The following is a 27,500-nucleotide window of genomic DNA, read 5'->3' on the forward strand; positions in this document are numbered from 1 at the left end:
GCTGCCTCGAACTGTGGACCGCTTCAGAGGAAGCTTTCTGAAAGGAACGATCTCAAGGAGAGAGTTTTAAAGTCTCTGTATGTATAATTATATCAGCTTTCTCCTGAAGTCTCGACATCTGTCACTCTGTCGCTCAGAACTTCTTCGGCACGGACGGAAACTGATTTTGACGTGATTGTGTTTCGATTCGTCGCGACCGCTTTGGACGTGACGTGACGTCCAATCATCTGTCAAAGTCCTGCTTTGTTTCTTTTTCTTTTTAGAAATTAACCGCTTTACAAATCAAAACATCTACGAAAGCCTGTTAAAGGCAATAAACCTATAAACCACACACACACACACACACACACACACACACACACACACACACCACGATGGAGATGCTTCAAATCGATTTTTTTTAACGCTCACTTCATCAGAATGAGGTTTGATCGATCCGGTCTACATTCACATTCCGTTACGCTTTCTTCTTCTTCCACATCTTCATCTTCAGGACAGAGAACTTCAAGAAGTAAAGGGCTAAGAGAAGCTAGAACTTTTAAGGGTTCTTTGGTTGTTCTTCAGGAGTAAAGTAGACCATAAGTGCACATATATAGTGATGTAATAAATGTATAGCCTGTAATAAATAGTAAAATGAAAGGTTCTTCAGGGGTTTAATAGATCATGTAGGATCCTTTTAAATGATTCTAATGTTGGAACCCAGTCTGAGAAGAACACACTTTGGTGTATAGATTCTCCAAGAGGCAGAAAGACTGAAGGACGTCTTCTGAGTTGAAGCGGAAACCTTCAACGTTGTGGTGATATCAGAAAATGTTCCAAATAGAACATCTGAAAGGACTTATAATAATTCATACTGTACTCATACAAGTTACTACTCCAAAAAAGGGTTCTTCATGGGTTCTTCATGGGTTCCTCATGGGTTCCTCAGGGGTTCATTGGATAATTAAGGACCCCCCCCCCATTTCTTGTTTTTGAAATTTACATTAGCTTTCTTCTCCTTGGCTCTTGGCCAACATTCTTAACATTTATAAGTCAAGCTGCACCTCAGAGGGTTTCCCGTTTCAGAAGAGTCCCCGAGCGAAAAGAGCCCTAAATCATCTGTAGAGCGCTTAAGAAAGAAAAAAAAAAGTGCAGTCTGGAGAGTAACAGATTGATGCTTGTTGGTGGAAATCAAAATGAATGAAGATTTGAGAATTGTTATGATCCTCAGCAGCGGTTCATTAGCGCTCGGTTCCCCTGTAAAACGTCTAGAACCTCAAAGTGTTACAGAAGAAAAAAACAGAAGAACTTGAACAGAAGAGTTGTGAGTAATCGTGTAAAGAGCTCTTGAGAATTTATGACGGCGTGTCCATGGTGCTCTCTCTGATAACGTCCTCTTATCGTGTCCTTGTTTCTGGAGTGGGATCAAAGCACAGAGCTCGGATCAATAACGCTACGACTTCTTTATACGACTGATGTTCAAGACGCCGCCTCCTGCACTCGTTATCTTTATTGTAGCGCTTTTATCGCACTGCCGCTGAGGGGCTTTTATCAGCTTCTCCACAACGCTCGAGTTCGTTCCCTCAAGGTCACGGGGCTGCGATGCGACTCGCTTAACGTCAGTGATTTACTCTCACAGGACCGACTGTGATTGAATATAAAATATATCACACGATTGTTCATTCTCAGGCACCGTTTTAACCCCGGGGTAGCAGATCGGGGCAGTATGACGTGATCTTACCTTTTAATCACGATCCTGAGAGCTCGCGTCACTTGTCACGTCCATTAGAGACGGCCGATTAAAGCGACTCGTCCATTAACGAACATACGTTTATTGGAGGATCAGCTGTTTGCGTGTCGGCTAATATTTTATCCGGCGCTGAAATCGATAGCTGACCTGCTGAGAGTCAAGGACGGGAACGGGAGAGGAAGCATCCATTGCTCTCCTGATGGATGGAGCTATCAGTGCCTGGCAGGAACCTTGGGCTGGTGAACATCCATCGTCCTGTTATAAACACCACGTTTTTAAACACTCAGGTGTATACCGGTGTTGTACAGACCAAGCGGAAGGACAGAGTCTCATCAGCTCAGCAGAAATCTACTGACGTTCCTGAAACTGATCATTAGCCAGCAAGATATTTAAATGCTAATAAAAGTAATAACACGATTATATCTGAGCGTAAACCACGAGGTACGACACGCCGTCCCGTGCAGTCTGACTCTCAGATCTCAGACCGTTTAAGACGTTAATACCCGAAATCTGACGTAACCACGATCTGAACCGAGCTTCTTCAGAAAACACTCAGTGACGTGTTATGAGGGCAGAAGACGAGGCGCAGACTCCTTTTGTGTCCGGAGGCGGAAAATGATGTGTATAAATATTTTAGATTTATTTCTGTTGTGTTTACAGGGAAAACAAATAAATAAAATAGGATGTATTTCATTTAATATACACTTTTATACATCATTTTTTTCTGCCTTGACAGAAAAAAATGATCTATTTATTTATTTAAATTTATTCATTCATTTATTTTAATTTATTTATTTATTTGTTTATTTGTTTATTTATTTATTTATTTAGAACTTAAGTTTTATATAAAATATCAGCATTAAAGTACAATATAACACCCTTTACAAATAGGCGATATAACGGTTTATATATATATATTTTTTATAAATAAAGATTTTTATGTGATCGTTTATTTTATTTATTTTACTGGGTGAAAGTTCACGCGGAAATAAAAACAACAATCTTCCATGTCGTCTGGAGGCCCTGTGAGAGAGGGGAGGAGGAGTTAGTGCGCGTGTGGGCGGGGTTAGTGTGTGTGGGTTTGGTGGAAGAGGCGTGGTTTGGCGGAAGAGGCGTGGTTAGCGCGCAGCTGCTGGCGCTCGTCAAGTCTCCGCGCTGTGGGAGAAAGAAAGAGGCGAAAAAATCACGGAGCCGCTCGGAGACACCGCGGAGACGAAAGTGCTGCCGTGACGCCACGACGGAACGCCGCCGCGGATGAAGAGCAGTGCACGCGCTCTGCCCGGTGTGTGGAGGAACAGGACGGAGTTGTTGACCTCGCGCGCACGGGACGGGACTTTATTCACGCGGATTAGGATTAAACACGTCGGTGCTGCATGTCGGATATTTACCTTCTCTCTCTCTCTCTCTCTCTCTCTCTCTCTCTCTCTCTCTCTCTCTCTCTCTCTCTCTCTCTCTCACGCACACACACTCACTTCTGGTCCCACTTTAACCCCGTGCTGATTTCTCCTCTTTATTTATTTATTTTTATTTATTTATTTATCGTATCTGATTAAGTGCGCGTGCCGCCGCTGAGGATGATGATGATGATGATGATGCACGTCGTTATAACGACGCAACTCTCCGGCTGAGTGGTGTTTGCGCGCGTGCACGTTCTTTTTGCACGACCCCTCGAGCAAGTTTGTTCTCTGTGTGTCTCTCAGGGAGTCGGTTCTGTGTCGGATCTCTCCGGGTTTGCGTGGAGATGTATGAGAATGTGGACGTGGTGGGTTTGACCCCGAACCCGTTTTTAAGCGTGGATTATTACCACCAGCAGCAGCACCAGCAGCAGAAGCGCGGATGTCTGATCCAGGATAAAGGGATGCCGAGATCCTTCGTCCCCTGGAGCTCCTCTCACTGTAGGTGACCTCTTTCCTCTTCCTGCTCCACCTTGTGTGCCAGCGCGTAAAACCGTGTTGCGTTTGTGCTGTGACTCACCTGCAGCAGGTAAACTGCACGGTGTACAGAACAGAACACAACCAGAAGCGTACCTTTCCTTAACGGGACAGGTTTCTGTCACGAGATCTCAAGACGATCTCGATGTCTTCTAGGCAGGGAGCAAATGAGCAGAACTTGTCTGGTGCAGATGAGGAAGCTTGTGGGTTCCGTCCAGGGTTCGGGTGATGGCGTGCGTCTGTGCGTGCGTGCGTGCGGTTTTACCAGCTTCCCACCTACTCACCACTTCGGTGTCAGTAAAATACACATGACTATCAGTTTCCGATGCTAGATCTTTTTCAAATTTATGTCTATCACTCGAGACCGTCTGCACCATCGCGTGCGCCGTCAATCTTCTCAACAGAGCTCGGTTGCGTCCATCGCCAGTCGATTTGAGGGACCGCAACATCTCCATGGAGGTCTAGACAGATTGAAAGATACTTTTATTGTCCCTAAAATGATGATTTGTGTAAAATAGTTTTCAAACTCTATACAATCACCAGATCTCGTGGTCAAAACCAGGACAGTAAGACCGTAACCTCTCTGCTGCACCAGCTACTTCCTATGAACGCTGTCTCCGGTGTGTAGGAACGCAGCGTGACAGAAAAGTAAGCCGTGGTCTGGAAACCACTTCTGCTTTCTTTAGGTCTAAAAGAAATGAGTGTGTTAGACTCTGAAACCATCTGAGTCGTGTTGTGCAGCTCATTTAGTGGATAAATGGGTTAAAATAAAAAAAAAGTACTGGAACGTGTGTGATTGTTGTAGCCGTAGGCGTTCAAAGTCCAAAAAATAAAAGTAAATCAATAAAAAAAATGGAGAAATCTTTCTATTTCTATTGCAACATCTCGAGAATTGGGTTCGGAGCCGAAACGGAATAACAATTCTCCGCTAAAGTTTAAAAGTGATGCAATTTAAAGTAAAACTCAGCACCGAATAATTCAGTGATGTGTGAGATCTCGGGGCGCTTAAAGTTTTGCTCTGGAGCTGATTATTGATTATCTAATATTCGGTTGTGTAACAGTCGGGTCATGATTGTTTAAAGGTGAATAAGGTAATAAAGGTACGAAAGATAAGGACGAGGACAGATACAGGTTATTGGTGTGTGTGTGTGGGTGTGTGTGTGATGTGGTGCTGGTGTATTTAGAGCTAAACTGAATCCTGAATCACTAAACTGGTTTAGGATCCCCGAGGAACTGGAGTGAAATGTGGGACTCTGCTCTGGTGTGTAATGTTCAGGGAACAGCAGTTGATTAATGAATGTGTGTGTGTGTGTGTGTGTGTGCGCGTGTGTGCATGCGCGCGTGTGTGTGTCTGGGTTTCAGGCTTTCAGACTTTCGTGCCAGCTAAGCAGTGTGTGGTTTTTAGACAGGCGTGTGGGGAGAAGTATTTTTCAGCTCGGTTTCTAGCTGTGTGTGTGTGTGTGTGTGTGTGTGTGTGTGTGTGTGTGTGTGTGTGTGTGTGTGTGTGTTGCACGACTGCTGTGTTGTTTGCTTCTTGTGCAGTCGTTATACAGGGTGGAGGTCAAACGGTGGACACGAAGGTGATCCAGAGAATCTTGCATCCTGTCAATATCACGATCCACACCGTAACTTCACACGCTTGCTGTTACTACACCACAGGACGGTCACAGGGTTCAGACTTCTGAGAGTCACAGGAGTTGGGGCATTTTGTTCTCTCGTCCACAGCGACACAAAGGGACGAGCAATAAAACGGCTGGTGGGCAAATAAAATATGTACAGGGCAACTGGGGTCTCCAAAAAAAGTGCTACTGTATGCAGTTTTATAAACAGTTATAAACAGTCATGCAGGACTGGATGAGTTATAAACTGTTATTAAGGACTAAACAGGGTGTGATCATTTATGCAGAACTGGTTATGAACAGTTATGTAGCCCTGGATGTGTTATGAACAGTTATTTAGCTCAGGATGTGCTACGAACAGTTATGCAGCCCTGTGTGTGTTATGAACAGTCATTTAGGTCAGGATGTGTGATGAACAGTCATTTAGCTCTGGATGTGTGATGAACAGTCATTTAGCTCTGGATGTGTTATGAACAGTTATGTAGCCCTGGGTGTGTTATGAACAGTTATGTAGCTCTTGATGTGCTACGAAGAGTTATGTAGCCCTGCATGTGTTACGGAGAGTTATGTAGCTCTCGATGAGTTATGAACAGTTATGCAGGTCTGGGGTTGTTATGTTGGTTTTTGCACCATTATGCAGGACTTGCTATGCATAGTTCTGTAGCTCTGAGTGGGTTATGCTCTGTTATGTACAGTTATGAGCAGTTATAAGCAGTGTGGTGGTGTAGTTTAAAGCAGAGTTTCCCCAGCAGAGTGACGAGGCAGGGGGTAAGTTCTGTGGAGAATTTCACCTTCAGGCAGATACTGTGATAATCCTGGATGTATTAATAACAGCTTTAATAACAGCTTTACGGCAGGTCTGTAGGATCACTGTGGCTCACGGTGACATCACTACTGTTTGTTAAGTGTTTAAGTGTGAGATCCTAATGGAGAACTGTGTTAACGAGTCATTATGAGCTGTAATGAGTTAGTACAGTAATTATACTCTCCGTGACCAGCGAACATCCGCCTCAGAGTTCAGTTCACTGTAGAATTCAACCCGAAATTCCTTTTTGTCATTTTTATTCTCACCAGGAACGTGAATTCTCCTCAGAACTGCGGGGTGGAAATAAATGGGCAGACAAACAGAATACTGAACAGCACGAGCGGCGGTGTTTAATGATCTCCCGTGTTGGATTATTACGTTACTGTCGTGTTGACGATGTCGTTAATGTTAAAAATGTAAAAGTGCGTTATGGTGGCGTACGAAGGGAAAAAAAACCACCCCGGATTTAACCGTTGCACTCGGCAACCAGTTTTATCTCCCAGCGTTAGTGGGCCACGTACGTTATTTTAAGCAACATTAATTATCCCCTCCAATGCAATATTTATATAATGAGTTTCTATTCATTCAATCCTTTTATTTAGCCTGCGCCTCGCGAGACCTGCTGACGGCCTGCTCTGGTTTTCACGGCAGAAAAAACGTCTCGGTAGAGAGCAACAAGAGCGTTTGAGTGAAACGTTTACTGTCTCCTTATTGCGTCTAAGTGCTGCGCGAGCGTAAACCTTCATGTGTTATGAACAGTTATTTAGCTCTGGATGTGCTACGAACAGTTATGTAGCTCTGGATGTGCTATGAACAGTTATTTAGCTCAGGATGTGCTATGAACAGTTATTTAGCTCAGGATGTGCTATGAACAGTTATTTAGCTCTGGATGTGTTATGAACAGTTATGTAGCTCTGGATGAGTTACGAACAGTTATTTAGCTCAGGATGTGCTATGAACAGTTATTTAGCTCAGGATGTGCTATGAACAGTTATGTAGCCCTGCATGTGTTACGGAGAGTTATGTAGCTCTGGATGAGTTATGAGCAGTTATGCAGCTCTTCATCTTCACTATGGCTCTGGTTGTGGATGCAGCACGTTCTCTCGCTTCTCTCTTCCACATCTCTCTTATTCTCCATCATGAAATGAACAAGACAAAGCACAGGAACGAGCGTAAACTCGTCTTCACCTCTGACACTGGAGACTCCTTCCTATAGAGGCTTTATAAAACATCGTACTCTTAATCAGCAGATTTAAATAAAAACCATTCGTTTAATCCTGAGGCCTCAGAACCGACCTGCACTCACTGGATACGTCCATGTGTAAAGAATTTAAGAAAAGGTGGATGAGTGTGTAATGGATCACTCCTGTCGTCGTGTGTAATGCGGATGTGTGCAATCCTTCACTCTGTGTTTGTTTTAGCCTTCGAGTCCCGGCTTTTATCATTCGTCTTCCTTTTCTTTTCACGAGGTCATGCCACTTCTCTTCACGAGTGATCCGTCCATCACACAGTGTTTAAAGAAGTCTGTCATGTCCACACACACGCATGCACACACACACGCACGCACGCACACACACACACACACACACACACACACACACACACACACACACACACCCGTGAGAAGGCTGTTCTCTTTACAAACAAACTTTTTTCTTTTTTTCTTCTTTTTTTTTTTTTTAAATTGTGAGCTAGAAAAAGAACTTTAATCTTTAACCACACTCTAATGCCGTCGTCTTATTTGTAGTAGTTTTTTTTTATGTAAATGTCTTTAACTAGTATGTAGCTCTGGCAACATACTAGTTAAAGACTTGGCCCAATCTGGCAACATACTAGCTATAGACTTGGCTCAATCTGGCAACATACTAGTTAAAGACAGCTCAATCTGGCAACATAGTCGTTAAAGACTTGGCCCAATCTGGCAACATAGTCGTTAAAGACTTGGCCCAATCTGGCAACATACTAGTTAAAGATTTGACCCAATCTGGCAACATACTAGTTAAAGACTTGGCCCAATCTGGCAACATACTAGTTAACGGCCTGGCCCAATCTGGCAACCATGGAGCTTTTAATATTCTGAAGGAAATTGAGTTCAGCGTGTAAACCGGTTCTGAATATGAGCAACTTTCCCCATAATCACGTGGACGTCTCTTTCACTAGTCTATGGGGTGAGTAGTGGAGGTTTGGTGTGAAAAAATTTGTTGAATCACAGTCTCAAACAAAAAGTTTCCCAGCAAACGCCATCAGATACGAGGCGGTTATTATTTTCATTATAACATCTGAAAGTAATTAGGTTGCTCAGCTGCTTATCAGATCTCAGAGCAGTTTAACACCCCCCCCCCCCCCCCCCCCCCCAAAAAAAAAAAAAGGCAAAGAAAGTTGTGTGTGAATATTTAGTGAAGGTACAGATGTAAATGTGTAGAGTAGAGCTGCGGCTGTGGCCCATCACTCATGGGGGGCCAATACTTTTGTCTTCAGGGGAAACAGACAGACCTTTGCAACTGAATCACTAATGTCATACTGTGAGAGAGAGAGAGTGTGTGTGTGTGTGTGTGTGTGTGTGTGTGTGTGTGTGTGTGTGTGTGAGGACACCAGATAGAGCCATGATCTCCATAACGGCAGTAAATAAGAAGCTGTTTGAGATTTTTCCAGCTAGTATAAGACCTGAGTGTTGGAGTCGGCGTCAGGGTTGGAGTGAGGATTGTGTTTTATGGACTCTGTCAATATGGTATGTACCTTCAAGGTAAAAACATAAAGGGCTTCATTGCAGAGGGGTGGAGGGGCGAAGGGGTGGTGTGTGTGCGTGCATGTGTGTGTGTGTTTGGGGGGGTTGGGTACTGGATTCATAGCCTCCTTAAAATACTGACTTGTGTGTACGACGGCACGATTTAACAAGGTCCAACCTACGACCATTGATGCCTGGTGATATCTGTCTTCCAATATCTTAGTTTATATAAAGGAATGTTTATATAAGGTAAATTCATTGGATGGTGGTGGTATCGAGGGGTGGGGTGGGAGGGTTAGGGATGGGGTGAGGAGTTGAGGGGTGGGGTGACAGGGTGAGGTATGGTACAAGGGGGTGAGAGATGGTGCGGGGGTTTAGGGATGGTGTGGGGGTGAGGGATGGTGTGTGTGTGTGTGTGGGGGGGGGTGATTTGAATGTTACGGGCCACAAACTGTCAAAGAAATGCGATGAGCTTCACATGGTGCTGGAATGAGGAAGTACTAACTAAGGACGAGTGTCCTCGTGTCGTTTTATCGTTTCCTGCGAGACGCGCAGTTTCGGCAGGAACAGCAGAGACGTCCGACGCCACGAGGAAGAAGAAGAAAAGACAAGAATAAGACGGATGGATGGAGGGAGAAGGAAGGAAACGGAGGCAAACCGGTTCATTGGTCACGGCTCCAGGTGTTGCGAGGGGAGGTGTGATGGTGTGAGAGAGGGAGGGGGTGAGAGTGGGAGGGCGTGAGGGGGTCAGAGAGGTAAAGGGTAAGTGAGGGAGGGAGGTGGTTGTCGGGACGGCATGCAGCCTTTACTTTTGCTTCTAACCCGAGGATCTTTGTCATATTCCAGAAGGCCGTCGATTCAGGAAGTTGTACATTCACCTCTAAAGCAAGTTGTGCAAGTTCCTCAAAAATTAGCATGAAACTGGCGAACGTAGCGAGTGTGGAAGCGCTTCAGGGTTTTTACACACTCTGAAATGGCTTCAAGGTTTTTTCCACTGTGTATAACAGTAAAAAGGACTGGAATTGCTCATGGCAGAATGCTTCAGATAAAGAGAGAAAATATGACGTGTGTTTCTCCACTGTGTTGTTCCTCTTTTACACAGAGGATGGATGGATGGATGGATGGATGGATAGAATTGTTGCTGCTTAGAATGTATGTCAATACATTTCACTTGATTCCAAGTATGCGCTCCTTCAGGCTGCTCGTTACCGAAGCCGCTCTGTAATCAGGTTGGAGAAAGCGCTCGTGTTAAATCATGTGTCACGACCAAGCGGGGATTTCACAACACATGGCGCCCTGCTATAGAGCTCGTGCAGCCCTGAAGGCCATCGCGTGCTTTAATGTGCCGCCGTGGAGAAGAAGCACCAAACCACAGACTTCTGTTTGAACCACACAGAACAGGCTGTTCCTCAAAGCTCCCAGCATCAAAACATCACAACATGACAGGTGTCGGAGCTTCAGTTTCGCTTCAGCAGATTCATTCACAGGAGCTCGACGTTTTCTCTGGCTTTCAGTCACAATTACAGAAAAGTCATGTGGTAACTTTTATTATTATTGTTATTCATACATACACACGTGCGCGCGCACACACACATACACACACACACGTGCCCACACATACACACACACGCACAGACACACACGTGCTCACACATACACACACACGCACAGACACACACGTGCTCACACATACACACACACGCGCACACACACACACACACACACAGACGTACACACGCGCACACACACACACACACACAGACGTACACACGCGCACACACACAGACACACACGCGCGCACACGCACGCACGCACACACACGCACGCACACGCACACACGCACACAGACAGACACACACAGACACACACGCGCACACACGCGCACACACAGACGTACACACGCGCACACACACACACACACACACACAGACGTACACACGCGCACACACACAGACACACACGCGCACACACACACACACACGCACGCACACACACACGCACGCACACAGACAGACACACACAGACACACACGCGCACACACGCGCACACACACACACACACAGACGTACACACGCGCACACACACACACACACACAGACGGACACACGCGCACACACACACACGCGCACACACACACACACAGACGTACACACGCGCACACACACACACACACAGACGTACACACGCACACAGACAGACACACACAGACACACACACACACAGACACACGCACACATACAGACACACACAGACACACACGCGCACACACGCACACACGCACGCACACACACGCACGCACACACACACACGCACGCACACACGCACACAGACAGACACACACAGACACACACACACAGACACACGCACACATACAGACACACACAGACACACACGCGCACACACGCACACATACAGACACACAGACACACACGCGCACACACACAGACACACACGCGCACACACACAGACATACACACGCACACACACAGACACACACACACAAACACACAGACACACGCACACACACGCAAACACACACACAGAGACACATACACACACACAGAGACACACACACACACGCGCACACACACACGCGCACACACACACGCACACAGACACGCATACACGGACACACGCACACAGACACACACACGCACACAGACACACACACACGCACACAGACACACACAGACACACACACAGACACACACAGACACAGACACAGACACACACACGCACACACACACAGACACACACAGACACACACGCACACAGACACGCACACACAGACACACACGGACACATGCACACAGACACACACACGCACACAGACACGCACACACAGACACAGACACACACAGACACAGACACACACACGCACACAGACACACACACACGCACACAGACACACACAGACACACACACAGACACACACAGACACAGACACACACACGCACACACACACAGACACACACAGACACACACGCACACAGACACGCACACACAGACACACACGGACACATGCACACAGACACACACACGCACACAGACACGCACACACAGACACAGACACACACACGCACACAGACACACACACGCACACAGACACACGGACACGGACACACACAGACACACGCACACAGACACGCACACAGACACACGCACACAGACACGGACACACACACATAGACACACGGACACACGCACACACATGCGCGCACACACACACACATACAGACACACGGACACGCGCGCGCACACACACAGACACACGACACACGCACACACATGCGCGCGCACACACACATACAGACACATGGACACACGCACACACATGCGCACACACACACAGACACACGGACACATGCACACACATGCGCTCGCACACACACATACAGACACACGGACACGCGCGCGCGCACACACACAGACACACGACACACGCATACACATGCGCGCGCACACACACACAAACACACGACACACGCACATACATGCGCGCACACAACGACACACGCACATACATGCGCGCACACACACACACACACACGGACACACGCACACACATGCACGTGCACACACACACACACACAGACACACGACACACGCACATACATGCGCGCACACACACACACAGACACACGCACACACATGCGCGCGCACACACGCAATCTTCAGCCTCTCTATTTGTACAGTCAGAGGAAGTGCTGTGGGATCAGGAAGTGCTGTTAACCCGACTAAGGGGGCAGTTTGAGAAGGGGGTGGTGTGGGGGTGGAGGGATAGTGTGGAAAGGGAGGGTTGGAGGTAAAGGGGTAGTTTGTGAAGGGTTAGAGGTGATAGAAGGTAAAGGGGCCACCGAGCTGCTGCTGCTGGGCCCCTGAACAAGGCCCTTAACCCTCAATTGCTCAGTTGTATAAATTGAAATAAAATGTTAGTCACTCTGAATAAAGGAGTCTGTTAAATGCTGTAAATGTAAGGGATGTAATGTGAGGGGGCTTCTGGATAGTTGGGGGGCTCCTACCTAGGCTCCTACCTAGGCTCCCTACCTAGGCTCCCTACCCCAGGCATCATGGCTCCTCAGGGCTGGTGTGTGTTGTGCAGTGACTGTAATAACGCTGAGGGACGACTGATGATCAGCTCACACCTGAGGGGAAGAACAACTAAAGTGTTGTCAAGTGTTTCACTGAAGAGCTGCAGGATCTCTCTCTCTCTTTCTCTCTCTCTCTCTCTCTCTCTCTCTGTGTCACTCTCTCCCTCTCTGTGTCACTCTCTCCCTGTGTCACTCTCTCCCTCTCTCTCCCCCCCTTTCCCTTTCCCTTTCCCCCTTCTTTTTTTTTTCCCCCCCCCCCCCCGCGCCCGGGGCGCCCGGGGCCCCCCCGCGGGCGGCGCCCCGCGCGCACGCGCGCAGACACAGACGCGCACACAGGGGAAAAGGGCCGCCCCCCCCCGCCCCCCCGCCCCCCCCGCACCAGGCCCCCCCCCCCCGGGGCCCCCCCCCGCTCCCCCCCCCCCCACAAAAAACCCCCCCACGCGAGCCCCCGGCGGGGGGGGGGGGGGGGAGGCCGCGGGGGGGAAAGAAAAACAAAAGGGGGCCCCGGGCCCCGGGGGGGCAAGGGAGCGAGAAAAGGGGGGGGCGACACGAAAAGGGGGAGGGGGCGGGGGGGGGGGGCCGCCTGGGGGGGCCGCCAACCCACCCCTCCTTTCCCCTCCCCTCCCTCTCCTTTTTTTTCCCCCCTTTCCCCCCCCCCCACCACCCCCTTCCCCCCCCCCCCCGGCTCTGTTGCATTTGTTTTTTCCCTCCTGGTTTTTTGGGGGTTTTTTCCCAAGTTCCAGTTGAAATGCCAGGCCCAGGGGGGGTATACCTCTCATTTTTAATTTTTTAAAAAATCCCCCCCAGGAGGGTTTGATTAAAGATTTTTCATCTTGAAAATTTTTTTAAATTTTTTTTCTTTTTTATCTTGTTGGTTTTGATGTTTGACTTGGGTTTTTTTTTATATTTTTTTTTTTTAAGATTAAAAAAAGTGGAAACAAAAAAAAAAAAAAAAAAAAAAAAAAAAAAAAAGAAGAGACGAAAAAGAAAAAAAAACAGGAAAGGAGAGAGAGGAGAAAATAAGAAGGGGAAAAAGAGGGAAAATATTTTTTTTTTCAAAAAACCCCCCCCTTTTTTTTTTTCCCCTTTTCCCCTTTTTTTTCCCCCCCCTTTTTTTTCCCCCCCTTTTTCTTCCCCCTCTTTTTTTTGTCTATTTTCTCTAATATTTTGTGGCCCGAGTCAAAAGCGGTTTTATCGTGTGGTAGATCCCTTTTTTAAAAACGAGGGTTTCCCCCAATGGTTTTATTTTTAATCCGTGGTGGGCCCCAAAGAAAGGGGTATTTTTTTCGCAGCTCGCTGAAAACACTGTTTAACATCGGTGCTCTGCCGCTCCTCCGCGTTGCACTCGCATTTTGCTTTTTGGGGGCTGTCAAAGGCCACATGTTAACCTGGAAAAATGGATGTGAGTTGTGAGGAACAAAACCGCCCATAAAAGATTCGCGGAAAACACAACACACCAAAAAACAAAACACACAAACCAAAAAAAACCCGGGTGAGAGTGAAGTCAGTTTAATTAAATGTTAAAGTGCGTTTTTTTTGGTGCAGATTCAGATTCTTCAGCAGCAAGACGACAGCAGCCAGAAAAACACAACACAGCACACAGACGACGGAACACAGACGACGGGGAACACAGACGACGGAAAGACGAAGAAACAGACGACGCATCACAAGGGCAGCAAAACACAGGGGGCCCCCCCGGTAACAAACAAAAAAACAGTAAAAAAAAAAAACCACCCCAAAACCGCCACAGACCCCCCAAAACCCCGGGGGGTTTTTTTTTTTAAAAAAAGGGCCCACCCAAAAAAAAAGACGAAAAAAAAACACGCCCCCCGGGGGTAAACCCCGAGACAGCAGCACAGACGACAGCAGCACAGACGACAGCAGCACAGACGACAGCAGCACAGACGACAGCAGCACAGACGACGGTAACACAGACGACAGCAGCACAGACAACAGTAACACAGACGACAGTAACAGACGACAGCAGCACAGACGACGGTAACACAGACGACAGCAGCACAGACGGCAGCAGCACAGACGACAGTAACAGACGACAGCAGCACAGACGGCAGACATCACACACAAGGACAGTCGCTGTGTTTTCTATTAAAAACACACTTGTTCTTTACACTGGACCTTCGCTCAGTAACAGACAGAACATTAATCCCTGATTCACTTCCCTTTTACTCGACGCACACTAAACCTTCTCAACTTCAGTCACAAGCCAAGAACAAAACTCTAAAAAGTTCAAGAAAGTTTGTATCTCGACCACAGTAATTGCCCCCCGTTCTCTGTCTCCCCCTCTCTGTATAATAAAAGCAGCTTCTTCTGTCTCTCTCTCTCTCTCTCTCTCTCTCTCTCTCTCTCTCTCTCTCTCTCTCTCTCTCTCTAATAAAAGCTGCTTCTCTCTCTCTCTCTCTCTCTCTCTCTCTCTCTCTCTCTCTCTATAATAAAAGCTGCTTCTCTCCCCCCCCCCTTTTCTCTCTCTCTCCCCCTCTTTTCTCTCTCTCTCTCTCTCTCTCTCTCTCTCTCTCTCTCTCTCTCTCTCTCTCTCTCTCTCACTGGAGATAACTCCATGATGTTGGTGATGATCTTGGTTCCTGTCCCAGATCTCTCTCACTGTCGATGCTTTTTCTCCTCGTTCAGTTTTCCCTCGTGTCCAGATGAAGTTAAGTGTAGGTCAGTGTGTGTTCCGTGTGTTCCGTGTGTTCCGTGTGTTCCGTGTGTTCCGTGTGTTCCGTGTGTTCCGTGTGAGATCGAGGTCTTTCCTCAGCTGTAAGGAGCAGCTTTGTCTTTTTTTTTTTACCCTTAAACATGTTTCACAATAAAACGTCATGATTTTATTCTCAGTCTATTAGTAAAGTGACTTAGTAAAGAGATACACACGTGTGTGTGTATTTGTGTGTGTGTCTTTGTGTGTGTGTGTGTGTGTGTGTGTGTGTGTGTGTGTGTGTGTGTGCCTCTAATAACACTTGAACCTGTTAGTCGTATTTTACAGTCCGTTCATTGTTCACTGTTAATCTCATTACACACCTGGATGTGATCAGTGTTTCTCTCTCGCTCTCTTCGGCCTGACCTGCTTTTCCTGGTGCTGTGTTTTTGTTTTGAGGTTTGGGGTGGCTTTAGGGAGTGGGGGTGGTTTAGTGGTGGTTTGGGGTGGCTTTAGGGAGTGGGGGTGGTTTAGTGGAGGTTTGGGGTGGCTTTAGGGAGTGGGGGTGGTTTAGTGGAGGTTTGGGGTGGCTTTAGGGAGTGGGGGTGGTTTAGTGGAGGTTTGGGGTGGCTTTAGGGAGCAGGGTGGTGGGTGGCTTTAGGGAGCGGGGTGGTTTAGTGGAGGTGTGGGGTGGTTTTTGTCCCTGCACATCTCCAGATATCAGACCTGCGAACACATTAGAGGGCACTTGGGGAAATGCTAATTTAGCCCCCACGTGCCGCCGCACGCTCGCTTGTTTGTTTAAGACTTCCTTTTCAGCAAGGCTCTTATTTTGCAGCCCATAAAAATGCACCTTAATTACAAAATTGCCGGTTGGTGGTTTTGGCCTCTGGTGAGGCGTGTTAGTTTCCCCCGCGAGTCCGGCCGCAGAAACAAAAACTACAGGCCGCTATTTCTGTGCGCCGAGCTGAAAACGCCGCCATCGTCTGGGATCAGCCGCTCATCTGGTCCTTTACTCTCGTCCGCTGAGCGGTTATTTAAAGCCGACTGTGCGGGAGGATTTTATAGACGCTGTCGCATCGGATCGTAGCTCTGAGATGGATTTGTTTTGACCTGCAGTCAAGAAAGCGCTCACTCTGTGACACGGGCGCTAAACGGCGGCAAACACCCCTCAGGAGTGTGTTGTGTAGTTGTGTAACACGGGAGTGTGTTGTGTAGTTGTGTAACACAGGAGTGTGTTGTGTAGTTGTGTAACACAGGAGTGTGTTGTGGAGTTGTGTAACACAGGAGTGTGTTGTGGAGTTGTGTAACACGGGAGTGTGTTGTGTAGTTGTGTAACACGGGAGTGTGTTGTGGAGTTGTGTAACACGAGAGTGTGTTGTGGAGTTGTGTGTTGTGGAGTTGTGTAACGGGAGTGTGTTGTGGAGTTGTGTAACACAGGAGTGTGTTGTGTAGTTGTGTAACACAGGAGTGTGTTGTGTAGTTGTGTAACACGGGAGTGTGTTGTGTAGTTGTGTAACACAGGAGTGTGTTGTGGAGTTGTGTAACACAGGAGTGTGTTGTGTAGTTGTGTAACACAGGAGTGTGTTGTGGAGTCGTGTAACACGGGAGTGTGTTGTGGAGTCGTGTAACACGGGAGTGTGTTGTGTAGTTGTGTAACACGGGAGTGTGTTGTGGAGTTGTGTAACACGGGAGTGTGTTGTGGAGTTGTGTAACACGGGAGTGTGTTGTGGAGTCGTGTAACACGGGAGTGTGTTGTGGAGTCGTGTAACACGGGAGTGTGTTGTGTAGTTGTGTAACACGGGAGTGTGTTGTGGAGTTGTGTAACACGGGAGTGTGTTGTGGAGTTGTGTAACACGGGAGTGTGTTGTGGAGTCGTGTAACACGGGAGTGTGTTGTGGAGTTGTGTAACACGGGAGTGTGTTGTGGAGTAGTGTAACACGGGAGTGTGTTGTGGAGTCGTGTAACACGGGAGTGTGTTGTGGAGTCGTGTAACACGGGAGTGTGTTGTGTAGTTGTGTAACACAGGAGTGTGTTGTGGAGTCGTGTAACACGGGAGTGTGTTGTGGAGTCGTGTAACACGGGAGTGTGTTGTGGAGTTGTGTGTTGTGGAGTTGTGTAACACGGGAGTGTGTTGTGGAGTTGTGTGTTGTGGAGTTGTGTAACACGGGAGTGTGTTGTGGAGTTGTGTAACACGGGAGTGTGTTGTGGAGTCGTGTAACACGGGAGTGTGTTGTGGAGTTGTGTAACACGGGAGTGTGTTGTGGAGTTGTGTAACACGGGAGTGTGTTGTGGAGTTGTGTAACACGGGAGTGTGTTGTGTAGTTGTGTAACACGGGAGTGTGTTGTGTAGTTGTGTAACACAGGAGTGTGTTGTGTAGTTGTGTAACACGGGAGTGTGTTGTGGAGTTGTGTAACACAGGAGTGTGTTGTGGAGTCGTGTAACACAGGAGTGTGTTGTGGAGTCGTGTAACACGGGAGTGTGTTGTGGAGTTGTGTAACACGGGAGTGTGTTGTGGAGTTGTGTAACACAGGAGTGTGTTGTGTAGTTGTGTAACACGGGAGTGTGTTGTGGAGTTGTGTAACACAGGAGTGTGTTGTGTAGTTGTGTAACACGGGAGTGTGTTGTGGAGTTGTGTAACACAGGAGTGTGTTGTGTAGTTGTGTAACACGGGAGTGTGTTGTGGAGTTGTGTAACACGGGAGTGTGTTGTGGAGTTGTGTAACACGGGAGTGTGTTGTGGAGTTGTGTACTGATGATCACATTGTTTTAAAGACACGATAAATGAGTTGCTGCTCTAGGAAACTTATCAGTTATTCTGACCAATCACAATCCACATCGATGAGAACCATCTGGAATGAGGGCGGGGCCAATGTCAGTGCCGTGACGTCACCAGTGAACCTTTTATAATGCGTTAAACACTTAAATCAGATGATTGAGAGCTGTTCACATTTAATAAATAAACTGGAGAAGTTTATCATCTTCACACACACACACACACACACACACACACACACACACACACACACACACACACACACACAGACTCAATTGACCTCATTATTCAGTGGTCAGTCATTTCTGCACACATTCTTGTCTTTGTTCACTGGCCAATCAGACGTGAGAGGGCGGGGTTTAGGAGCCTGAGTCACCGAGAGCTGGATGTGATCCAGGCACTGAGTCAAATAAGCAGCTGGTGTGAAGTGACCTACATCACACACACACACACACACACACACACACACACACACACACACACACCAGTCTCACTTTCGGTCACTTTCTCCTTCTCCTCTTTCCTTTCACACACACACACACACACACACACACACACACACACACACACACACACCCTTGCTATTTCTCTCACTTATATATTTCTCTCCATTCTTTTGCTCTGTTATTCCTCACCTCTCTGCTCTTGTTCTCTTTTGCATTCTTTCGTCCTCTACCTCTCCCTCTGTTTTCCTCGGCTTCACTCTTTCTCAGTATTTTTACTCTCTTTCTCTTGATTTTCTTTCTTTTCCTTTATCTTCACTTCCTTTTTGCCTTCAGCCCTTATTGTTGTGTCTTCTTTTTATCTGTCCACTGTGTCTCTCACTCCATCTCTGTTTTTACCTTTCACTGGATGACTTCTCTCTCTCTCTCTCTCTCTCTCTCTCTCTCTCTCTCTCTCTCTCTCTCTCACTGTAATGATGTTTGCAGACTTTCAGCTTCTCCTCACTTAGTTGAATAACAAACGTGCTCTGCTTTGAAGTGTGTGTGTGTGTGTGTGTGTGTGTGTGTGTGTGTGTGTGTGTGTGTGTACCAGGCTCTGCTCTCTCCCCGGAGAATGTTGCCAGGTATGCGGGCGTTTTCCTTTCATGCGCTGCCCTATTTTTCTCTCACACAGTCTCTCCATCACTCACATGTCTGTGCTATCGCTTTTTCATTAACACACACACACACACACACACACACACACACACACACACACACACACACACACACACAGTCTCTCTTTCTCTTTCTACCTGAGGTCAGGTGTGCTAGCATAGCTGTGTCTCCCCCCCGCTTTCTGTCACACAGGAACTCTAGAAGCTCGAGTCTCTGACGATTTCCTTCTGAAGAGCTGATTTTTTTTTCTCTGTGAAAGATTCAACTTCACTGAGAAATTCCTGACCTTGTGTATGTGTATGTGTGTGTGGTTGGGGTGTGTGTGTGGTTGGGTGGGAGTGTGTGTGTGGCTGGGTGGGAGTGTGTGTGTGTGTGATTGGGTGGGAGTGTGTGTGTGGCTGGGTGGTTGACTGTGTGTTTGTGTGTGTGTGTTCTTGTGTGGTTGATTGGGTGTGTGTGGTTGGGTGGGAGTGTGTGTGTGGTTGGGTGGTTGACTGTGTGTTTGTGTGTGTGTGGTTGGGTGGTTGGTTGGGTGTGTGTGGTTGGGTGGGTGGTGGGTGGGGTGGTGGGTGGTGTGGTGTGGGGTGTGGGTGTGTGGTGTGGTGGGGGAGTGGTGGGGGTGGTTGGGGGTGGGTGTGGGTGGGTGTGTGGGTGTGGGGGGAGTGTACACTGTGTTGATGGTCTATAGTGAGGTTTGTTGTGTGTGATTGTAGATTTTTTTATTTCCTATACCATCTCGTCCTGACGTTTTATTCCTCTTCTACTGCAGCAGTTTACTTCCTTCCTTCATTATTTATCATTATGAATGAATGAATAAATAGATAGATAGATAGATAGATAGATAGATAGATAGATAGATAGATAGATAGATAGATAGATAAACAGTGGTCCCCAGTTAAAGCACATTGAGATGTAAGTGCTCACTGAGGCCAGGTCATGTGATTGTGTCACTTAAAGCGAACCAGACTAATCACGGCCTCGCCTCAGCGGTAAAGGTGAATGTAGCTAATGAGCAGGAAGTGGACATGAGCAGGAAGTGGACATGAGCAGGAAGTGGACATGAGCGAGACGTTGTTGGAGATAAAGATGTTCAGGCCTCAGATCAGATCCCTGTAACGTGAGACAGCTTCAGCTGTGAGGAGCTCGTTCTTTTGGTGTGTCTGATGTAGCTGTGCTTTATTCATCCATGACTAACTCTCTCTCTCTCTCTCTCTCTCTCTCTCTCTCTCTCTCTCTCTCTCCTCACTCTCTCTGTAGCGGTGGACACTCAGAGCTCCAGTTCGGAGGACATCGTCCCAAGTCCTCCGTCTCCTCCTCCTCCTCCTCGTGTGTATAAACCCTGCTTCGTCTGTCAGGACAAATCATCAGGATATCACTATGGAGTCAGTGCCTGTGAGGGCTGTAAGGTATGGAGACACTCAGCTCACCGACACCACCGACACCACCTTTAACTCTAACACAGAGTGAAGGGTGGAGTCGAGACTTGTGTAAAAGGGTCTTCATCACAGTCTTCATCACAGAATCGCATCCTCACAAAACCGAGACAGAGGGTGAGGTCAGCGGGTGGAGTCAGAGGGTGGGGTCAGTGGGTGGAGTCAAAGGGTGGGGTCAGTGGGTGGAGTCAGCGGGTGGGGTAGGTGGGGTCAGCGGGTGGGGTCAGTGGGTGGAGTCATTGGGTGGAGTCAGCGGGTGGGGTAGGTGGGTTCAGCGGGTGGGGTCAGTGGGTGGAGTCATTGGGTGGGGCCAGCGGGTGGAGTCAGGAGTCAGAGCCTCACTGTTTGTTACTGAAACCGGTTGCTGATGTGTGTCCAGGCTCGGTGTAATACATCCTCCATTCTAATAACTGCACACACAGCCAAGTTTAATCCCTCCATTCTGTCCAGTCACAGGAACACACACACACACACACACACACACACACACACACACACACACACACACACACACACACACACACACACACACACAGTCTCAGTGTGGTCAGAGCTTAAGGCTCACAGAGGGATTATACAGACACTAAAGAGCTGGAACTGCCTGAGGATGAAATTAAACACAAGCACAGAACAACTCAACTCTCATCCAACCTCCTCTCCTCTTTTCTCTCTCCTCTCTTCTCTCTCCTCTTTTCTCTCTCCTCTTTTCTCTCTCCTCTTTTCTCTCTCCTCTTTTCTCTCTCCTCTCTTCTCTCTCCTCTTTTCTCTCTCCTCTCTTCTCTCTCCTCTTTTCTCTCTTCTCTTTTCTCCTCTCCTCTCTTTTTTCTCCTCTCCTCTCCTCTCTTCTCTTTTCTCCTCTCCTCTCCTCTCTTTTCTCTCCTCTCCTCTCTTTTCTCTCCACTCCTCTTTTCTCCTCTCCTCTCCTACCTTCTTTCTCCTCTGTCATTTCTCAGCCTCTCTCTCACATGCACTGCATGACTAATCCCAGTCCAGTATCTTCTTGTATTTGACTTCCTTATTTAAATGTTTGGTTTGTGTGTGTGTTCTGAGAGTGTGTGTGTCTCTGTGTCTGTGTGTGTGTGTGTGTGTGTGTGTGTGTCTCTGTGTCTGTGTGTCTGTGTGTGTGTGTGTGTGTGTGTGTCTCTGTGTGTGTGTCTGTGTCTGTGTGTTTGGTGTGTGGTGTGTGTCTGTGTGTGTGTGTGTGTGTGTGTGTGTGTGTGATGTGTGTGTGTGTGTGTCTAGGATTGTGTGCGTGTCTGTGTTTCTGGTATTCTGTGTCTGTGTGTCTGTCTGTGTGTCTGTTTGTGTGTGTGTGTCTGTGGTGTCTGTGTGTGTGTGATGTGTGTTTGTGTCTGTGTGTGTGTCTGTGGTGTCTGTGTGTGTGTGTGTCTGTGTGTGTGTGATGTGTGTTTGTGTCTGTGTGTGTGTGTCTGTGGTGTCTGTGTGTGTGTGTGTGTGTGATGTGTGTTTGTGTCTGTGTGTGTGTGTCTGTGGTGTCTGTGTGTGTGTGTCTGTGTGTGTGTGTGATGTGTGTGTGTGTGTGTGTGTGTGTGTGTGTGTGTGTGTGTGTGTGTGTGTGTGATGTGTGTGTGTCTGTGTGTGTGTGTGTGAGGGTGTCTGTGTGTGTGTGTGTGATGTGTGTGTGTGTGTTAAAACTCTGGAGTTATCACCTGATCAGCTGCCAGTCCTGTGTTCACACTTGAGGATGATTTTCTTTGATGTCCTGGTGTGAGTTTTGTCACAGGTTTATCAGTGCGTCAGCTTTCTGTGGCACAGCAGGACTTTTATTTGTCCCTCCTTCCTGTAAAGAGAAAATCACACACACTCCTTTATTTTACCTTTCTGTGGGAGATCTCTGACCTTCTCCCTGTACTGGCTTATCTGGGGGAGTTTGATCACGGAGGACACACAGACACACACACACACACACACACACAGACACACACACACACACACACACACACACACACACACACACACACACACACACACACACAGACACACACACACACACACACACACACACACACACACACACACACACACACACACACACACACACACACATCACACACACACACATCACACACACACACACATCACACACACACATCACACACACACACATCACACACACACACATCACACACACACACACACACACACATCACACACACATCACACACACACATCACAACGCACACACATCACCACGCACACACATCACATCACACACACACATCACACACACATCACCACACACACACACACACACACACACACACATCACACACACACATCACACACACACACACATCACACACACACACATCACACACACGCACATCACACACATCACATCACACATCACATCACACACATCACCACACACACATCACATCACACACACATCACATCACACACACATCACATCACACACACACCACACACACATCACACACACACATCACACACACACATCACATCACACACATCACCACACACACATCACATCACACACACATCACACACATCACACACACACACACATCACACTCACACATCACACACATCACACACACACATCACCACACACACACACACAACACATCACACACAACACATCACACACACACATCACCACGCACACACATCACCACGCACACACACCATATCACACACACATCACGCACACACACATGCACACACATCACACACACACACACATCACACACACACACACCAACACACACCACACCACACACAAACAAACAAACACACACCCCACACACACACATCACACACACCACACACACACATCACACACATCACACACACACACATCACACACATCACACACACACACATCACACACACACACACATCACACACATCACACACACACACACACACACATCACACACACATCACACACACATCACACACACACATCACACACACACACATCACACACACGTCACCACACACACACATCACATCACACACATCACACACACACACATCACACACACACATCACACACACACACACACACACACATCACACATCACATCACACACACACATCACACACATCACACACACACACATCACACACACACATCACACACACACACACATCACACACATCACACACATCACACACACACACACATCACACACATCACACACCACACACATCACACACCACACACACCACACACACCACACACACCACACACACACATACACACACACAGCACACACACATACACACACACACATCACACACCACACACATCACACACATCACACACACACACACACATCACACACCACACACACCACACACACACACACATCACACACACATCCACACACACACACACAAACACACCAACATCACACACACACACACACCATCACACACACACACACACACACACACACACACACACACAACAACAACACACACACACACACACACACCACACAGGGACTAATCCCATCCCAACACGGCTCCACAGCATGAGCATCAAAGTGAAAGTTGTGTAGCAGAAAGAGTTTGTTTACACATTTGAATAAATTCCTTTGTGAATTCATTTATGTAAAATCTTTGCAGTGTGGAGCAGCTGCTGCTGTCCCGAAACTCCTTACTCAAAGTTTCAGACTTTCACTCGACACTTTTCACTCATTAACCCATCATTAAATACACATCACACACACACACACACACACACACACACACACACACACATTTCAGACAGAAATATCTAAACACAGGGGACTTTTATTCTGTCTCCTTCCCAAAACAACACAATGTTGTTCAACATTATTTACCCAGGAACCGGTTCAATAAAACACAAATAAAAAGGAGTCCAAGTAATGAAGAAAGTTTACACTGAGTGAGTCAGTGCAAGTCAGTGCGAGTCAGTTTGAGTCAGTGTGAGTCAGTAAACGTCAATAAGGAAAGAAAGAAAAGTCGGGATTTTATTCATTAAAAACTTTATTTGCTTAAATTTTGGCTAATTTAAAGCACTTAATTAACATGCTTCACTGTATAACACTACAGATCGAGACTTAAGTGTGTGTGTGTGTGTGTGTGTTGTGTGTGTGTGTGTGTGTGGGTGTGTGTGGTGTTTGTGTGTGTGTGTTTGTGCTTGTGTGTTTGTGTGTGTCTGTGTGTTTGTGTGTGTAGGGTTTTTTCCGTAGGAGCATCCAGAAGAACATGGTGTACACGTGCCACAGAGAGAAGAGCTGCATCATCAACAAGGTCACACCAACCGCACCGCTGTCAGTACTGTCGCCTACAGAAGTGCCTGGAAGTGGCATGTCCAAAGAGTGTAAGTGTGTGTGTGTGTGTGTGTTGTGGTGTGTGTGTGTGTGTGTGTGTGTGTGTTGTGTGTGCTAGTATGTCAGAGAGTGTGAGTGTCAGAGAGTGTGTGTGCGAGTATGTCAGAGAGTGTGTGTGTGTGTGTGTGTGTATGTCAGAGAGTGTGTGTGCGAGTATGTCAGAGAGTGTGTGTGTGTGTGTGTGTATGTCAGAGAGTGTGTGTGTGTGTATGTCAGAGAGTGTGTGTGTGTGTATGTCAGAGAGTATGTGTGAGTATGTCAGAGAGTGTGTGTGTGAGTATGTCAGAGAGTGTTTGTGCGAGTATGTCAGAGAGTGTGTGTGTATGTCAGAGAGTGTGTGTCAGAGAGTGTGTGTGTGTGTATGTCAGAGAGTGTTTGTTACGAGTAATGTCAGAGAGTGTGTGTGTGTGTATGTGAGAGAGTGTGTGTGTGTTATGTTCAGAGAGTGTGTGTGCAAGTATGTCAGAGTGTGTGTCAAGAGTGTGTGTGTGTGGTGTGTGTGTGTGTGTGTGTCAGAGAGAGTGAGTGTGTGTGTCAGATATTGGGTGTGTGTGTCAGATATTGTGTGTGTGTATGTCAGAGAGTGTGTGTCAGAGAGTGTGTGTGTGTGTGTGTCCGATAGTGTGTGTGTCAGAGAGTGTGTGTGTCAGAGAGAGTGTGTGTGTATCAGTGTGTGTGTGTCAGAGAGTGTGTGTGTGTGTGTGTGTGTGTGTTTGTGTGGTTGTGTCAGAGAGAGTGTGTTGTGTATCAGTGTGTGTGTGTCAGAGAGTGGTGTGTGTGTGTGTCAGAGAGAGCGTGTGTATTTTGTCAGAGTGTGTGTATGTCAGAGTGTGTGTGTGTGTCAGAGTTGTGTGTGTGGTGTGTGTCAGAGTGTGTGTGTGTGTGTGTGTCAGAGTGTGTGTGTGTGAGTGTCACAGAGAGCGTGTTATTTGTCAGATAGAGTGTGTGTGTGTCAGAGTGTGTGTGTGTTTGTGTGTTTGTCAGGTGTGTGTGTGTGTGTGTCCGACAGTGGTGGTGTGTGTGTGTGTGTGTGTCAGAGTGTGTGTGTGTCGGTGCGTCTGTATGATGCTGACAGTCTCAGTGCTGCCACCTTGTGGATGAAGTTGGACCATGCTTTTGAAGCAACACGTAATTTTGAGGCACAAGTGTGTGTGTGTGTGTGTGAGTGTGTGTGGTGTGTGTGTGTGTGCTCTTCCATCACTCCCCCTGCCAGCCTGTCTGACATTTGACCTTTTTACCTTTGACCCCAGTCTGCCCAGCTGCTCAGAAGCTGCCTTGTTGGCCTTCACACATGCTGATTTTAGTTTTATTTTTTTAGTAAATTATCATAAGCAGCCGTGTGTGTGGTGTGTGTGTATGTGTGTGTGTATGTGTGTGTATGTGGGTGTGTGTGTGTGTGGGTTGTGTGTGTGTGTGAGACATTTAATAAATGCTGTTAAATATCAGAAATTATATCGTAGGTGTACATTAGTGTAGAGCAGGTGTGTCGAGTTCTCATGCTGCTCCATTTGTGTGTGTGTGTGTGTGTGTGTGTGTGTGTCTGTGTGTGTGTGTGTGTGCGTTCACATAAGTGCTGAAATCTCATGGTGCTGAACATCTTCTGTTTAATCCTGAACTCCGACATGCAGGACGTCTTTAGATGTGTTTTGTCCCTCTGAAGCTCCTCCAGCAGCCCGATGTGATTCAAGTGTTGGGAGTTTCTGTTCGATATGGAGAAGCCTCTCAGTGTGTGTGGTGTGTGTGTGTGTGTGTGTGTGTGTGGGTGTGTGTGTGGTGTTGTGTGGTGAAAAATGACTTTCCCTGCACTAATAGTTCTTTAATGGTTCCATTAGATGGGTTTCCACGGCCCACGCTGGCACCTCCACTCGCTCGGGAGAGATGAATATGGGCTGAGGAGGAGGAGGAGGAGCCGCAGGCAACATTTACTCTGTTTCAGATGTGTGTGTGTGTGTGTGTGTGTGTGTGTGTGTGTGTGGAGCATTGAATTTACATTTGCAGGTGTTAATAGAATGAAAAACGAGTGAAATAGTAAAAACGTGCAGCGGCGCATGAAGGGAAACGAGGATTCCGGTCCGAGGACGAAGACGACGGGAACCGAGCGGTTCGACCAAGACAGGGTAGATACGAGGCTAAAGTAACGCTGCTGAGAAAACACTGTCGCTTCTTCATCAGAGCGTCGACTCGGCGAGGGGGCGTGGCCTGAGGTTTGAAGGTGGAGTTAAGAAACGATGAGGTTCAGTTTCTGCAGCTCTACGCTGATAGCTGTAAGCGTGGGTCTGGTTTACAGAC

General features: G+C 47.4%; 1 protein-coding gene across 1 annotated transcript in view; it reads left to right on the forward strand.

Annotated features, from left to right (window-relative positions):
• rarab (retinoic acid receptor, alpha b) overlaps positions 1–27,500 on the forward strand; it is an 88,218-nt gene that overhangs the window by 52,462 nt on the left and 8,256 nt on the right. The window contains 5 exon segments of the mRNA XM_047800981.1: positions 3,430–3,624; positions 20,684–20,832; positions 25,057–25,137; positions 25,139–25,181; positions 25,184–25,201. Of these exon segments, the coding sequence (XP_047656937.1) occupies positions 3,430–3,624; positions 20,684–20,832; positions 25,057–25,137; positions 25,139–25,181; positions 25,184–25,201 (486 nt within the window).

This window comes from Tachysurus fulvidraco, chromosome 15, assembly GCF_022655615.1.
Source record: "Tachysurus fulvidraco isolate hzauxx_2018 chromosome 15, HZAU_PFXX_2.0, whole genome shotgun sequence".
NCBI classification, from domain to species: Eukaryota; Metazoa; Chordata; class Actinopteri; order Siluriformes; family Bagridae; genus Tachysurus; species Tachysurus fulvidraco.